At 43.7% G+C, this 18,019-nt stretch overlaps 1 protein-coding gene across 6 annotated transcripts in view; it reads right to left on the bottom strand.

Moving 5' to 3' along the window:
• CADPS (calcium dependent secretion activator) overlaps positions 1-18,019 on the bottom strand; it is a 1,086,201-nt gene that overhangs the window by 279,980 nt on the left and 788,202 nt on the right. For all 6 annotated transcript variants that reach the window (XM_029601011.1, XM_029601008.1, XM_029601007.1 and 3 more), the window contains one exon: positions 1-91. This exon is cut by the window's left edge and continues 16 nt beyond it. In XM_029601011.1, the coding sequence (XP_029456871.1) occupies positions 1-91 (91 nt within the window). The remainder of the gene's footprint in view (positions 92-18,019) is intronic.

Consider the following 18,019-nt stretch of genomic DNA (forward strand, 5'->3'; position numbering starts at 1 on the left):
TCGTTTTGCTGGAGCACTTCGATCACTAGTTCCGCTAGGCGTATTGTATCTTCCAGCTTTTTGGCAGGAGTGACTAACCGGCCTACATTTTCTGCAGTACAAGAACTGGAGTTAAAACCGGGCGTGCTTAATGAGGTGGATGCAGAGTCGATAGCTTCAGTGGTTAATAAAGTCGCATTACAATTAAAAAATTTAAAAATAACGTACATGCAAGAATTATATATGTTAAGTAATTAGTACCAAACAAACCATGAAACCACGTTCTTTCTTACAGTCTAAGAACACAGTGCTCCAGCTCTGAATTTAGACATATTGTACAAAACCATTCTGCCTCCCACTTGAAAATTAAGTGTGATAATTTATTCCTATAAAGGAGAATGTCAAATTACCAAGAGGCAGCATCTATTGATAAATATAGCAAGACAGAAAATGGATGGCTTTATCAGCTATGCTAAATTAATTTAATTTTTTAAATACAAAACATACTGTACTTTTAGAGAAAAAAGCAAGCCAAATTAACAGTTTATTTAATAATCAGGGATTATTAGTACACACAACAAATAGTAATATTCACCCTCTATCAAATACAAAAGTTGTTAAATTTGTTTAAAAAGTTCTTTAAGTTGTACCCCTACAATTCTCCCAAGCCCCTGGCAAGAGTCCTTCTTGGAACAATATTACCTTGCAAGGATCTGGATCAAATTGGTTTGTGAGAGAGACATGTCTTTTGTGACACTATAGCCAATCAGATTGAGTGTGAGATGACGTGCGACTCCCTTGCTAACATGGCAGCCACTAAAAGTTGAGAAAATAAGCTTGGGAGCTGTTTACAGAAATTCAGTAATGACTTGAGAAGGAATATTATTTTTAACAGGGTAAGTACTACTTTTTGTTATGTAGAACTGAAATACTGCACAAGACATAGGTCAATTTTCCAAAAATGCTCAATCCCTAAATTAGGTCCCTAACATTTAGGCTCCTACATTTAGGAAGATGCTTAAGATGTAGCATCCTATATTTTTGACTACACCTAAATGTAGGTGCCTACAATTTAGGGTCACTAATTTAGACCTGCAATTCATTTGCCTAGATTTAAGGGCCAAAGTTAGATACCAAGTGCTGAAAATTAATATATAAGCACCTAATTTTTCCCGTCTCTCACTCCACCCATAGCCACCTACTCTTTAGGAACCTAAATGTAGATATTTACTTCCACTAGGTACCTACATTTAGAAACTCAGCCCTAGTTATTTTCAGATGAGCCAGTTTAGGCACCTAATGCCCAAATTTAGGCAACTAAAACCTTTGAAAATTGACTCCAAAGGGTACAGTTTCATTTCAAAGAGAATACTTGAGTCTAGACATCAAAGGAACCCTAGGGTCACATCTTGGCATGAAACAATAGCTAAGCCTGATTCCAGAGAAAGACAAAGTGAAAAACCAGATACTCAACCAATACTCAAATAAATGTCAAATCTTCTGTTTCTATTGGCCATTTGCACATTTATTGTTTGCTACATGGAAAATTATGTTAGTGCAAATGTCTGTTCAAAAAAATAAGTCCACCAATGACCAATCTGTTTTGGTCCCTTTTAAAAACTGAACCCAAGTAGCAGCAAACGCTGGCTCCTTGTGCCTCAGTTTCAGACTTCCCTTGTCAGATTGGTAGGGTAGCCTGAAGTAGGCTTTAAATCCCAAAGCAGGAAAATTATTAGGGACGTGTTTTCATTTGATATGAAATAGGAAATGTTAATGATACTATCTATTTCATTTCCTTTTCTTTTGGAAATGAAATACCAGAAAAAACAAACAATTTATTTTTTATTTAGTTTCCAAACAACTCTCCCCTCACTATCAAAGGTTTGTTTTTTTTTAAAGCCACCTCAAAGGCTTACCCACATCTCTCCCCTGTAACCTTCTCATCCCTGCCCTCACACAGACTCTCCCCAGCATCTTATCGCATCCATGGGTTGCAATGGGACAGAAGTGATCTTCAGTTGCTCCTGCTTTACCAGATGCCAAAATCCTAAATGGTGCCAGCTGATCTGATGCTGGCGCCATTTTGGATTACGGCATCAGTGGAGCAGGAGAAACTGGGGATCACCCCTGCCCCATTTCAACCCCATGGATGAGGTAATATGCTGGAGGAGGAATCCACAGCTCTCTAGGGAGTTTATGGTGGGAATTTGGACAAGCCCAGGAAGGGACTTTTTTTTTTTATAAACTTTAGTGGGACCTGCACAAGACTATGTTTTCATTTCATTTTGTGTTTTTTGGGGGTTTTTTTCTTTTTACATTTCTTTTAATTTTGTGTTTATATTTGTTTTTACATTTTCAGCGTAAACCCCTCAAAATCATGTCATCTCCTTCCAACCTCCTCTTCCCCAAAGTTATGTTTAATTCATACTAGACCTTTTCAAATATGACTATTAAATGTTAATTATTAGAAACTAGAGCATACCACTGAAAGCTGCTCCTTACAGCTTTGACAGAGGATGTAAAGGCTCTGACCTTTCTCTAATTCTGTTTTTGGGGGGTTAAGAACACAATGTAAAAGAAGACCTGGTTTACTCAGTACAGCCATAACTCGAAGTTGTTATGATAAAATATATGTAATCAAAGTTTCCGAACACACCTGACTGAGTACTTATGAAACTCAAACAGAAATCATTTTGAACTCATGGAGGGGGCATGATAATGAGTACTGTGTTGCAGGCATATCACATTTCTGAACAATGATTACAAAGAAATCATGAAATGTGCTTCATGCCTCGTTCTGAATGTAAGCTAAATAACTCGACTCCACTGAAGACACGCAAGTGCAAGAGCGTTACTTATAAAAATGCCAACTGGGATTTTGGTGTAAGTGCAGGAGACCACATGTTGGACCAGCACTTTGGCATTCAGATTTCCTGGACCGGTGCAGTACTTTGGCGATGTGCCTAGCTGCTGATGGAAAGGGCATCCATTTCTCAGAAGAATCACTACATTTTAAAAATAGGGAGGGTAATCGTACCACTGTGTGGGTAGGGCTAAAGTTTGCGTGCAACTTGCACACACAGACTTCAGCCCACATTTTCAAAGTGAAACTTACGAGCACGAGTTCGCTTTGAAAATGCTTCGATTCCTTTGCCATGCACAAAGTAACCTGTACAAAATCACGCCTGCTTCCGCGGGGCGTGCATTGCGCTAGTTAACTTATGTGCAACGTTAGAAAATAAAAAACTATGCATGTAAATCCCAACTCTGCCCCTATCATCAGTGCGCATACAAATATCTGCAAAATTAGGCCATACACATATGTTTACGCACAGTGAGCCTCAAATTATTTTACAGCAACCATTTTTGCCCATAAAACTGGGTTTCAATTGCGTATATGGCTTTGAAAATCAGGCCCAAAGAAGAGCAGTCAGGTAATTAAGCAGTTACCTGGATAAAATCGGGGACTGAAAATTGGCTCTTCCACTCTTCAGGTAAGAAGTACCTGTGCCATTTCGCCCTGTGGGTACTTTTTTCCTGCGCCACCAAGGAGTGGGGCATGGAAGGGCAGGGTCAACAAGTAACATATAGCATCTGTACAGCAAGTGAAAAGGCTGCAGATATGGAAGTTCTCACAGCACCAGCTCATCCCCAAATTTTTACCCGTCTTAGCATACAGACCCCTAAGCATTATGGTGTGGCAGGCATGATGGCATTTATGAATATGTACATGCATTTTTAGAGTTGGGTAGAATACTTCTAAATCTAGGGATCTGATTTACTAAAGCTTTTCTCCCATTCTGTGTCTATGGAAAAATACTTATTACGAGAAGCCCTGGGTTTGTAATTGTTTAGTTTTGTTCGTTATGCAGGTATTTAGTGTTGATCCTAGATCACGGTTCTTGTATGGAACAGTTTCTGGAGCTGAGGGATGAAAACAGTATTGCCTCCAGAGGTGACTCCTTAGAAGCCTGGAGTGACCACAACTTTAGTTTGTTCATGCCATTGGGGAAAATGCAGGAAAATAATGTTTGATATTAACATCACATTGACTATTGCCTGCTTGTGACCTGTCACTTACTTTAGGGGGTAACAGATTGTTTTATGCTAGGCAGGGATGCGCTGCCAAAATGTATTTTTTTATAAAGAGGATCTTGTCAGCTCTGCTTCACCTTGTGAGACTCCTCCTGTTTTCATTTAAAAAAAAAAAAAAAAAAAAAAGCAATAAGGGACACCCAAGAACTGCTCGGAGCCCCATCCAGCACATTACTCAGGGCCGGTGCAAGGGTATTAGGTGCCCTAGGCGAACCTTCTACCTTGCGCCGGTCCCCTCTACCCCCTGGTCCAGGCCCCGGCTCCAACCTCCTTCATTCAGGCTTCATTCAGACACACTTAGGTTCCTTGTACTCTCCAATTAGTAGCCCTCCACTCTCCCCCATGCATGTGTGTAGGTGGGAGGGGGATTGTAGAGGTGAGTGTGTGTAGGTGGGGCATTCTTTCCCCCTCACACTCTCCACTTTGTCCCTCTCTCCTCGCCCCTGTGTGTGTGTGGGTAGTGTGTGAGTGTGAGCAGAGTAAGATAATGCATATTCTCTCCCTGTCCTCACCACTCAAATTTGTAGCCCACTTCCTTCTCCCCTCCCGTGTAGGTGTGTTAAGGCGTGGGTGTGGGTGGGGCACCTTCCTCCCCCTGTGAGCAGGGAGTAGGGATGTTTCTGTTTGGAAGGGAGTACTCTTCTCCCCCTTTTCACCCCTTGTGTGCATATGGAGGGGGGGGGGGGGAATGTGTAGATGGAGATTGGTGTTAGTAGGTGTGGGTGGGGTGTGTGTGTGTATGGAAGGGTGTGGCATGTATAATTGTTTGCTTTTTAATATGAATGTTCTTTTGTAATCTGCTACAAACTGTTGGAAGTATGGACAATAAACTGTTGGAAGTATGGACAAGAAATCCATTTTAAATAAATAAACAAACATGTGTGCAAACTCTTTCCCCCCCTCATATTCTCCACTTTGTGGTGGTAGTGGGGTGTAGGGGGTAGTATATGTGTGTGTTGGGGGGGTAAGAGGAGGTGGTGGTATAGGTCAGGTATATGTGTGGGGGGGGGATATGGGGGCTGTGTGCTAGTGGTGGTAGGGGGGGGAGTAGTAGATTGTGTGTGTGGGGGGAGGGGAGGAAGAGATGGTGGTGGTATAGGTCACATATGTATGTGTGTGTGTGTGTGGGGGGGGGGATATGGGGGGCTGATATGGAGGGCTGTGTGCGTGTGTGTGAGAGGAAAGGGCACAATTTTCCCTTTGCACTCTTCACTTTCTCCCACTCTCATTCTCTACTTCTCTACACTGAACACTATAGGAAGAAGCGGGCAATAAGCTTTTTAAATAAAATAAAGTATGTATGCACTCTCTACTCCCCCTACCACTATCCAGTTTCTCCCTATCTCCTCTCTTACCCCTTCCCCTGTGTTCTGTCCCTTTCAAGTCTCCTATTCCACTCCTCTCACTCTCCCCTCATTCATCCCCATTCCTTCTTCTGTTGTTCCCCCTTTCTCTTACATTCTCCCCTTTCTTTCCTTGTTCTCTTCCTTCTTCCTCTTTTCTTCCATCGTGTTGTGCAGACATGGCAGTTTAGGTTGTGTGTGTCTGTCAGGGGAAGTCTTACCCTCTGCCCCGCCCCCTCTCTATTCCCTTCCTAATGTTTGTGTGTATGGGGGGGGGGGAAGAGAGTGGATGTTTATGAGAAGGGAATGTGAGGGAAAGTGTGAGCAAATGGGGAGGAGAAAGGAGAATAGGTGGAGGGGAGAGTAGGGGTATGGGGGGGTGTAGGAGGGATTGAGGTGAGTGAGCGTGTGTGTATGTGGGGGTAGGAGAATAAGGGGCATGGAAGAGGATCTCTGGGAGGAGAGGGTGTGTGTGTATGAGAGGGGGGAAGTGGGTTTGTGTGAGTGGTTGTTTGGGGGAATCAACACTCTTTCCCCCCTTGTACTCTACAATGTTCCCTCTCCACTCTCCTCTCACCTTCTTTCCCCCACTCCTTTTCACTCAGCCCTACCCTCACGTTCCCTTTCATTCATTCACTTTTTCTCATTTACACCCTTTAGTCTCCGCACTTCATTCCCCTTTGCTCCCTCCCTTCTCTCATTGTTCTCCTTTTATCCCCTCCCCGTCAGTTGTACTGCCCCCCTTCCACCTTCAGCCTCCTCATTCTGCACAGGTGGAGCCTGGGAAACCCAACCGGCCTTCTTGCTGCTGCCTCTGTAGCACAAAGCGTGAGGCTTGAAGTAGATGAGCCCGTCTCTCAGCGCCGCTGCTGCTGGCCAGCACTGCTACTTTGCGCCATCACCACTGCTCATTTAAGGTTAAGGGCTCTTGTGTGACAGCACCATGCTCACCTGCAGCTCCTTACAATTTTATTATTTACTTGATATGTAATATTTATACTTCTAGAAACCCTAATTTAAAAAATGTATGCATTCCCATATCATATATTGAAAGATTTGTTTTCTTGAGGGGGAGGGGCTGGTTTATTTTTCTCCATACTTGACCCACTTCGGTCAGATCCTGCCCCAATCCCACTCACTGTTGTTGTTTATGACAGGTAGAGTTTGAAACCAAGGCACTGTGGACTTCCATTTGAGGCCCCCACAGTTTTGTTCTTTTTATGATTAGACCCCCCCCCCAACCTCTTTCCTCTATAACTCAGTCATTGCAAGGCCATTCCTCTGTAGGGAGCCTCAGACTATACCATCCCTTGGAGCGTTGTGGTATATATGCACTCTAAATAACACTCGAGGGTTGTTGTGTGCTGCTGACTGGGATTCTTTCCTCAGCCCACGGGACTTGTGAATGCTACTTCTGCAGCACCTACAGTCACGGCCAGTTCCGTAAGCAGAAACCTTATCTAACCCAGAGCTCCCACAGAGAGCGGCTCCGGCATTTCCCCATTGCCTACGTATTTCTACTTCAAACCCCCCACCCCTTCTCAAAATTACTGTGCCCTTTTGGGGATAGGTGTATCAGTAATGCACCAAAAGAGGCATCTGTGTACATAAGATAGAAGTCAAATATTACAAAATATTCCATCATCTGGACAAACCAATATTTACACAGTAATAGTTCAATGCATACACTAGACTGAACCCCTGGCATTACATTTTTATATTATATTGTACAGATTTCCGCAAACACCTTATCAATCCCATCATTAATGATATATGTTGTCTTATGCAGTATCTCACAAATATCTCAAGACATTTCTGCAGGGTTTTTTCCCCCATCTTAGTTGAGTTTACACACTGGGGGCAAATTCCCATAAACTACCTTGCAGCAAAGTACAGGGATGCTTTTGTAGCACGTAACTTTAGTACATTTTCAAAAAGAATTGATCCAGGTAGTGGTATAAAAGTACCTGCACACCTTGCCCCTGCTATGGTCAGCAGATGGGGTTAGGTGCATATTTGAATATTTCATATACATGCACACTTTCCTCCCCCAACCAAGTTACGCCTCAGGAATGCCTACATTTAGGGCAGATAATTAAGTGGCTATATTAAGCTGATCTCTGAACAGCAATTTTCACCTCAGGGGATCTAGCCGGCTAAGTCCTTAGTTAGTAGGCTGGATCCCTATGAAAATTGCCCTCCACAAGGTTAATTTGGCTTGATGCAAAATAAAGACAGCGTGTTTGCTTCTTTAATTAAATCCTTATCATGAGACTGACTTAGAATTCATTAGTATAAAATTAGTTACAGCATGCAAGGCTTATCTCTGTGCCAAAATTAGCTACACATTCTGGCTTTTGTGCAAATGACTAGTTAAAGCGATATAGAAATGGCAAGAGCACCAATCGCAAAAATAAATAAATAAATTACTGCTCGGATAGTGTTACAACCAGCATCAGTATTATAGTTTTATAATTTTTTTCTTTTCTTGCCAAAATATACCTGCTGTCATAATTGACCGTGAAACTAGAATAAGATGCTGCCTTTAAAAGATACCAATGTAAGTTCATATCCTATATACAGAGGAACAATCTTAAAATTTGAGATAAACTCTGTTTACCCTAAATAAGCACACTAATCCCCCACATTAGCAGCTGGAGCACTGACCATAAAATGAAACATAGACATTGTACTCGTAAAACATTTCAGACAACATCATATTAAAATCATAAATATTAAACATTATCATGCAAAATGTTATGCAATAATGTTATTTTGTGCTGACATTCATGTTTGAAAATGTTGCATATGCCAGACATTGCTAGACAAAAAAATAATAATAATGTGGACATTCTGAAATAAATGCTATCCTCAAATCTTTAGGAGTCTACAAAGTAAAAAAAAAAAAAAAAAAAGTAATATCTCAAAAGGCCTTTTTATAAGAAAGTCTTTACTTCAATTTAAAAGAGAAGATACATTCATAGGAATAGAATGAATGGTAAACACCTACACTAGAAAACAGTTTAAATCAAAAGAAGAAAAACTATTACAGTACTTGGTGTTTGCCTAGGCATGCCTTTGATTCTCTGCATTAACATATTAGTCTGTGCCTGAAGGGGTGGAGGCACAGGTGGTGCTTTAGGCTTAGGCTGACGGACTGCTCATGCAGTCTGGAGAGAGATTGAGAGAGAGAGAGAGAGAGAGAGAGAGAAAGTAAAAAAAATAGAAAGGCACATGAAATTTAATAAACAAAGACAGAAAGAGGACAAAGTTTAAAAGAAAATAAGCAGAAATGATAATGTAGAAGTGGAATATCTGTTATTTGCTTGTAGGTAAGCACAATTACTATGCTAGTTGGTCGGCAAGCACGTTAAACGTCTGATTCTGCTATAATGCAATCTGGATTTCTGAAAACAACATAAAAGCCTTGTGAGATTATGTAGCTCTATGGCAGGTATAACTGACATGACCCTAGCAGGTATTCATAATATTTCACATTTTGTATCCTGTGTAAAGATATGAGTGCAATGGCTGTCAGGAGAAGTTGTGACTGTTACATGTATGTCTTTTAATACCTGTTTAAAGATTTAATATCAGATTGCTAAACAAACACATTGAGAGTTCGATTTTCAAAAAGTGTAGCATCCTAATTTCAGGAGTTAGAGGCAGCTAAATTTAGCCGCTGAAAATGTGACCTGCTCAGAGGCATTCCTAGGATCAGGGTTGGGGGGATTAGGGCTTTTGCTGCCTAATGCTGATTTTGAGGGTTAGGCAGCTACAAGTACCCACCTAAATGTGGTAGTCAAATGGCAGGCCTAAATCTAGGTGGCCAAATTTAGTCAGATAGGTCAGGCACTCATCCCATGCTAAATATTCAACCCATAGTGCCTTTCCTGTGGCATGCTACGGATTTCAGTGAAAAGGTCAGCATTCGTGGAGGGGAAACATAATATAGCCTGGCATCCTTTTGTCCAGTTTAAATTGATACAACATCTGTTGCTATTGAAAATGCGTGCCTTCTAATTGCTTTGAGCATCTTTAATTATTTTCAACTTGAAATTCTAGAGGTTCTTATATTATTGGGTTGACTCATACAGTATAAAACCATGCCAACCCTATCAAAAATGTTAGTTGCTATTCCAAATGTAAGAAGACTACAATCAGACCCATCTGTCACGTAGTTTACAATATCCTCGCAGCAAACTCTGAGAAAAAATAAAAACAGACTATGGGATCCATTCTTCCAATCTGAGGCCAGAGAAGAGACCGTGGTGAATAGCTCTTTGGAAGACTAGGTAAACAAGTTAAAAAATGGAATTCACCATTGATTAACAGCCACAAGGGAAGTGAAATAGTGGTGAATTAGTTGATAGTGAGTACATGGTTAGGTATTTGTAGCCAGCCTGGCTTGGAGCTGTGTAATGCATTATTAGCCTCATTATGGGGAAGGTGACTTTCAAAAGACATTTACCATGGTAAATACAAATTTATCTAGGTTAGAAGGTTGGCTGAAAATTGCCCACTCTTACCCTGCTAAAAGTATGCACGTGTACTTTTAGCCATATTAAGGAGAGGCTTTCCAGGGGGGGCCTGTTCTAGGCAGGATTAGGAGTGTGTGTACAATGCATTTTCAAACGTATGCATGCTATTTCCTAAACAAATTTGGCCCCTAGAAAAAGTAGGTGCAAATTTAATAAGCCAGTTGTACCCATGAGTAATTTTCAAAGGGAAAGCATGTATTGATTTTCTCTCTGAAAATCTGTACAAAGTCCACAGGTGCAGATGGCCTGCAGACTTGCAGCTGGCAGGCAGGCTGTTTTTGAAAATTGCCCCAGTATTAATCATAAACTTCATTATTCTTTTCTGAAGTACAAAGTTGTTTGGTTGACATTCGTCCATATTAAAAAAAACAAAAGGTGGGAAAATGTCAGTGAGAATGAGTAGGTTATGTTGTACGCACACAAACTAAGGGCAAAAATCCCAAAATAACTGCTTACATTTGAACTGCAAACCTGATTTATTTGCATATGCTCTCCAATATTCATTCACCCTGACTCCATAGGAATCTATAGTGAAAACCTTAGCACTTACACAGAGATACAAAACTAATTATTATAGGGGCAGGAAAAAAGTGCTTGCTTAGCAAACTGCATTGCATAAGGGACTATATATATTTCACTCCTGCCAGACTTCTGGATCTTTCTATATCACATCCATCCATCATATGCTGTATATTGGGATAGTACTCTCTAGCACAGAATGCACACCTTATGTTGCACTGGTTTGAACAGGAATGCATACCAGTATACACATAGGCAACCATGCCATGAACAAATAAATGAATATATTTGTAAGCCAGGGAAAGGAAAATTGGTTCTTACCTGCTAATTTTCGTTCTTGTAGTACCATGGATCAGTCCGGATAGTGGGTTGAGCCTCCTGTCCAGCAGATGGAGCCAGAGAAAAACTGAAAGGGCATCCCATATAAGCACAGTGCTCACCCTGCACCCCTCAGTATAAGCGCCTGAACGTCAAGACGATAATGCTGAGCAAAAGTATGCATAGATTTCCAGGTAGCCACTCTGCAAATTTCCTGAGGAGAAACCAACTGGCTCTCTGCCCAAGAAGTAGCCTGCGAACGCAGAGAATGGGCTTTTAGTCCCTTCGGAACTGGCCGGCCCCGACAAAGATACACCGATTCGATCGCCTCCATTAGCCAGCAAGCAATGGTGGCTTTAGATGCCTTCTGACCTTTATGAGGACCACTTCATAAAACAAAGAGATCCCTTTTGTTTAAATTTGTTTATTAACAGCAAACCCATAGTATAAACAAGAACATCAATACAACATATATAGATGTGACAATCCTCATGCATCTATCATAAGTCTATAACTGGCGGAGTTGCAATTCTATGTCATTGATAATATCGTCCATATGACCATTTTGAGCAATGTAATGCCTGCCCTCTCCACCTATGGCTTGTTGAACAGCAAAATCCAGAAAATTCGTGTACCAGCACTACAAAGAGATGATCACTCTGAAATCATTAATAACCTGCAAGTACTGAAGGAGAACATGCTTAACATTCAAGCATCGGAGATCAGCACCCGACGTGCCAGCAATATCCTCCGGAGAAAAGGCAGGGAGCTCCACTGATTGATTGACATGAAAGGAGGAAACTACCTTTGGCAGAAAAGAAGGGACCATCTTTAGAGAAACCCCCGAATCAGAGAATCATAGGAAGGGCTCCTGGCAGGATAAAGCCTGCAGCTCAGAAACCCACCTGGCTGAGCAAATAGCCACAAGGAACACTGTCTTAAGCGTGAGGTCCTTGTACGTGGCCCAATGGAGGGGTTCAAAAGGTGCCGCACAGAGAACCCGTAAGACCAGGTTAAGATTCCAAGATGGGCAAGTAGCCCTGACCGGCGTATTCAAATACTTAGCCCCCTTAAGAAATCGAATGACATCTGGATGGGTGGCAACCGAGTAACCATCCAGCCTGCCCAAGAGGGAACCAAGAGCTGAAACCTGAACCCGCAAGGAGTTGAAAGATAACCCTTTAGAGAGCCCGTTCTGAAGGAAGGAAAGAACCAGAGAGACCGGGGCCCTGCACATCGATACCCCAGCCTCCACGCACATATTATAAAAACCCTCCAAACTCGAACATAAGAAAGAGATGTCGAGGTTTTATGGGCCCGCAACAGAGTGGAAATCACTTCCTCCTTGTAGCCCCTCTTCCTCAGCCGCCGCCACTCAAAAGCCAGGCTGCAAGACAAAAGTGATCTGCCTGATCTAAAAATACTGGACTTTGTCGAAGGAGGTTGTGGAGGTGAGCGAGATGAAGAGGGCTGTCTGACACGAGATTCACGAGGTCCACAAACCACGGTCTCTGAGGCCACTCCGGTGCTATGAGAATGACTGGCCCATGGTGAAGTTCTATCCTTCTGAGAACTTTTCCCACGAGAGGCCAAGGAGGGAATACGTAAAGGAGGACATCATTGGGCCAGGGCAGGACCAGAGCATCCACGCCCTCTGAGGAGTGTTCTCTCCTGCAGCTGAAGAACCGAGGAGCCTTCGCATTCTTCAGGGTGGCCATCAAGTCCAAGTGGGGGACCCCCCACCTGCGGACGACTAGATCCATCGCCTAGTCTGACAACTCTCACTCTCCGGGGTCGAGATGCTGACGACTGAGGAAGTCAGCTTGAACATTCTCTTTTCCTGCAATGTGGGAAGCTGCCAGGCAGTCCAAATGGCGCTCCGTCCAAGTGAACAATAGGCTGGTCTCCAGGGCTACCAGGCGATTCCTGGTGCCCCCCTGGCAACTGATGTAAGCTACCGTGGTGGCATTGTTGGAGAGGACTCTCACTGCTTTGCGACAGATCAAGGGAAGGAAGAACTTGAGTGCCAGTCGAACCGCCCGGGCCCCCAGACGATTGATGTGCCATTTGGATTGGATCAGAGACCAAGAGCCCTGCTTCGATTGAGACTGAAAAACCGCTCCCCAGCCAGAGAGGCTGGCATCCATCATCACAACAATCCACTGGGGAGTCTCCAGGGGCATGCCCCTCGACAGGTGGTTGAGAGAGAGCCACCACTGCATGCTGATGATGGTAGACTCAGGAAGTGGTAAGGGCGCCCGAAACTCCTCCGAGACCGGCTTCCAATGAGCCAGTAAAGCTTTCTGCAAAGGACGCATATGCGCAAACGCCCAGGGCACCAGATCTATAGTGGAAGCCATAGCGCCCAGAACTTGAAGGTTATCCCAGGCCGTGGGTATCGACAGAGATAAGAGATGCTGTACCTGCTGCATGAGCTTGAGTGCTTGGACCTTGGGCAGGGAGACCTTGGACATGCAAGTGTCGAAGCGAGCTCCCAGAAATTCCAGAACTTGAGAGGGCAAGAGGTTGCTCTTGGAGTAGTTGACTATCCACCCGAGGGAGGTGATTCACCGACACCACCCGACTGACCGCCATCACACAGACCTGCTCCGACTTCGCCCAGATGAGCCAATCGTCCAGGTAGGGATGGACCAAGACCCCCTCCCTCAGGAGAAAGGCCGCCACCACCACCATCACCTTGGTGATCGTGCGAGGGGCAGAGGCAAGCCCGAACGGGAGAGCTTGGAACTGAAAATGCCGGCCCAGTATGTCGAAGCAAAGATACTTCTGGTGTTCCTTGCGAATCAGGATGTGAAAGTAAGCTTCTGTGAGGTCGAGCGAAGCCAGGAACATGTTGGAGCGAACTGCCACAATGACCGCCCTCAGGGTTTCCATCCGAAAATGGGGAACCTTGAGCGCCCGGTTGACTCTCTTGAGGTCTAGAATCGGTTGGAAGGAACCATCCTTCTTGGGACAATGAAGTAGATGGAATAGTGGCTGGATCCCTGTTCCTCTGGAGGAACAGGGACTATGGCCCCGAGTTCCAGGAGCCTGTTGAGAGTCTGGCACACTGCTGGCCATTTTCGACTGCCACATGGAGAGATCAGGTGGCTGTTGGGAAGATCCCAAGCAAATTCTAACGAGTAACCTTTGTCGATCACGTCGAAGACCCACTGATCCATGGTGATTTTGGCCCATTCCCCAAGAAAAAGGGACAGACGTCCACCTAAGGTGGGAGCGAAGGAATGGGCCTGCCTCATCTCATTGCGAGGACTTGGTGGCGGATCCATGGGGATTTCCATCCCGGAACGGTCAACGAACTGGAAAGGAATGAGACCATGCCTGCGATCTGGAAGAGGCAGGACGCTGAGAGGACCCCCTTATTCTGTTGTACCTGCGCTGACCCCGGAATCAAGAGCGTGAAGGAAAAAAGGATTTTGACTGTTTAGGATGGTCCTCAGGCAGCTTATGAACCTTGTTAACACCTAAGCATTTAATAAGCTGTTCCAGGTCCTCCCCAAAAAGCAACTTATCCTTGAAGGGGAGAGTGCCTAACTGAGACTTGGAAGAGGAGTCTACTGCCCAGTTAAGCAGCCAGAGGAGACCACTGAGACCATAGCCCTGGCCTGCACCCGGAGATCATAAAGGGCATCAGCCCCATATGCAATCGCACCTTCGAGCTGCTCCGCTTGTTCGGCCTCTGCAGATGGGAGGTCCTGGGTGCTGAGTAGTTGTTGAACCCACCTGAGGCTTGCCAGCTTCATGAGACTGGTACAAACCGTCGCCCGGATACCTAAAGTCAGCACCTCAAAGATACTTTTGAGATGTACTTCCAATTTGCGATCTTGAAGATCCTTTAAGGCTGTGGCCCCTACAACCGGGATGGTGGTGCGTTTGGTGACAGCCGACACCGAAGCATCAACCTTGGGGACTTTGAGCATCTCAAGAGCTATATCTGGGAGGGGATATAACTTATCCATTGCCCTGCCCACGCGGAGACCAGACTCGGGAGCCTCCCATTCCCTGAGCAGAAGCTGCATAAGCATAGGATGGAAGGGAAAAGTACAGGATGCAGCCCTCAGACCCACCAAGACCTGGTCAACGGTACGGGAGGAGGAGGCAGAGGTGAGCTCTTCTGCAGCATCACGATTCCAAGTTCATCCAGAACAAAAGGAATAAGCAGGTCCAGCTCCTCCCACTTAAACAATCTCAAAACCCATGGGTCATCTCCCTCCACGATGGGATTATCAAGAGAAAGATCTGGGTCGGCATCTGGATCAGGCAGCAGAGTGGGAGGAGGAGGAGGGTCAGGTGGGTCCGACCCACCAGGTATAGTCCTGACCCTAGTAGTACCCTGCGAGTCTGGGATGCCAGAGCCCTGGATAACAACCAACAAGGGATTTTTGCCAGTAGGGGGCCCGAATTGGGATCCTCCTGTACCTCCAAGCTTGCTAAAAAAGACTTATGTAAAAGGAGCACAAATTCTGGTGAAAAAGGAGTATGTGCTCTGCCAGACGCCTGGGGGTGGAGGGGCCCCTCCAGGGGTCTGGCAGAGGGTCAGAATCAGCAGAGGGTCAGAATCTGGCAGAGGGTCAGAATCAGCATCAGGAAAACCCGTAGGGCTTAAGTCAGGTGGTAAATGACAAAAATTTGGCTCCTCTCCCCCTGAGGATCCGAATCTGCTGCGAGGTCCAGGCACAAAATGGCCACCGCTCCCACAATTTTTTGTGTGGAGGACGGCCCGGATGCACGCTTGCCGACCCGACCTCGGGTTGTCAACTTCAAAGGAGCCACGGAGGGTCCCTCCCCTCTGGGCAAACAGATTGAGCAGAGCCCGTTGTGGGAGAGCCGCGAGGCAGGCTCCCCACAGGCAAGACAAAACGCTGATCTCGGCATCGGGAAGTCAGTTGTGTGTGAAACAGCTGAGCCTGATTGCTGCGAAGCGCGGAAGCTGACTGAATGGCCTTGAGTCACTGTTTTCCCTGCCAGACGGCCCAGAGCCGTGAAGAACTGCCTTATTTCAACTTTTACACTGAAAGTAAAAAATTCTGCTATGTCTCTCTTTTTCTTTTTCTTTTTTTTTGAGAAACAGCTAAACAGGCTGAAGGGTTTGTACCACAGCAGAGGAATTAAAACATCTCTGCAAAGGACCCAAGGAATAATCACATCTCAGGGTCACCAGTGCAAAAGAGGGGGAGTGACTGGACCACCAGTATCACCCTTAGGCAGGGAATTAGGCTACTGGGAAAGAGACCTAGGCTGAATTGCTCAAGGGGAACCCCCCCCCCCAGGTCCCCCCCCCCCCAGGTCTGGGGGGGGGGGACCTGGGGGGGGGGGGACCTGGGGGGACTCTGTCTCCAGAGAAAAGAAAATTCACTTTTCCTGTATATATATATATATATATATATATATATATATATATATATATAAAAATGGGTTTTTTTTGTTTGTTTTAGAAATACTTGCTTGATCCAGCGAAGAGAAAATAGAAGACTCCGCAAGAGGAAATAAAGAAATATCACTAAGAAGAGGGAACCGCAGGTTCATTCGTCTGCATCTGTTGGAACCAGAGAAATACTGAGGGGTGCAGGGTAAGCGCTGTCCTTATATGGTATGCCCTTTCAGTTTTTCTCTGGCTCCTTCTGCTGGACAGGAGGCTCAACCCACTGTCTGGACTGATCCGGGTACTTACAGGGAATGATGGATGCTACTCATTCTTCTTATCTTTTATCTTAAGGTTACCGTTTATGATTAAAAAAGAGCACAGAATATCTGCATGCTATGTCTAAGCAGCACAGACATTCTCCTTTAAATGCTGGTAATGTAATGGTAATTCCTCCCTCCTACACCCCTACCTGTATATAGTATACTATCTCTGTTCTTCCCCCTTTATTTTCCTATCCCCAGTTTTTGCACCCTTGTTATAATGTAACTTTATGCTTAATCAAATTCTGCCTCTTGTTAATTGGTTACGGTTAACGGCTTAGTTCGATGTAAACCGAGTTGATTTGATTTGTATCAAGAAAGTCGGTATATAAAAGCCTTAAACAAATAAATAAATAAATAAACAATTAAATAAATAAATATATAATGTCATCCTAAAAGTAGTGCTGGACATGGACTAAACATTCAGGCATCAAATGTTCTTGTTTAATACTTGAAATCACTCACTAAAGACCAAAAAAACAAGGTAAATATCAGAACTGAAAAATCAAACAGAACCAAGGTGTCAAAAGAAAAAGAAAAGATAGGTCACACCGTATTGTAGAGACATCAGCATTCACTAGATTGCTGTTCCTATATACATCAGGAACGCTTAGCTTTTGTACAAGTGTCACTTAATGATATAATCATTGGTCTCACAACAATTTTTTTTAAGTATTTTTTTCTTTAAAGCTTTATGTGAAAATGTAAAACATCCATAAAAAGGTACGGTGTGCACTTATCTTTAAAGTTCAGTGGCTTTAGTTCTCAGATTCAAGAAGTTGATGGGAACAACAGAAGTCATTATTTTGTTCTAGCTCGTAGAAGTGCCCAACACAATGCACATTTCAAATCTTCTTCAGGGACAACGGGTCAAAAATCAATGAAATTTCTTCATTCCTGAAGGCCACAATAGGCAACTGTTCATCCAGTGTATCCCATTACATCACGGACGGAACTGAATGAACAGTTGCTTATTGTGGCCTTCAGGAAGGAAGAAATTTCATTGTTTGTTTGTTTTTTAATTTAATGTTTATTAACTTTTTCAATGATAACAAAATACATTGAATTGAAAATGAATAGCATAATAAGAAGATTGTCTTACACTCAGACTCAAAATGGATGTTTACATTTATATTGTATTACACCAACAATAAGCCCTCAATATAGGTGAGAGATCCTACTCCAGGAGACGACTCTATTTAATATAAGGCATATTTCATTAGTAAAGCGCTATATTGAGGGACATTTATTACTAACAGAATGGTTACTCATACTAAGAGGTTACTATTCAATCACCAGCCTTAATTTCAGGTTCTACTAAATCTGCAGCTCTATCATCTAGAAATTGTCTTAACTGAAAAGGCAAGAAGAACGTATATGTAAGATCTCTATATTTTATAATACATTTGCAAGGAAATTTAATAAAGAGTTGGCCTCCAGTTTTAAAACTCTGGGCTTTAACTCTAGAAATTATTTTCTCTTACATTGCGTTTCCTTTGCTAAGTCCCGGAAAATCTG

This window comes from Rhinatrema bivittatum, chromosome 4, assembly GCF_901001135.1.
Source record: "Rhinatrema bivittatum chromosome 4, aRhiBiv1.1, whole genome shotgun sequence".
NCBI classification, from domain to species: domain Eukaryota; kingdom Metazoa; phylum Chordata; class Amphibia; order Gymnophiona; family Rhinatrematidae; genus Rhinatrema; species Rhinatrema bivittatum.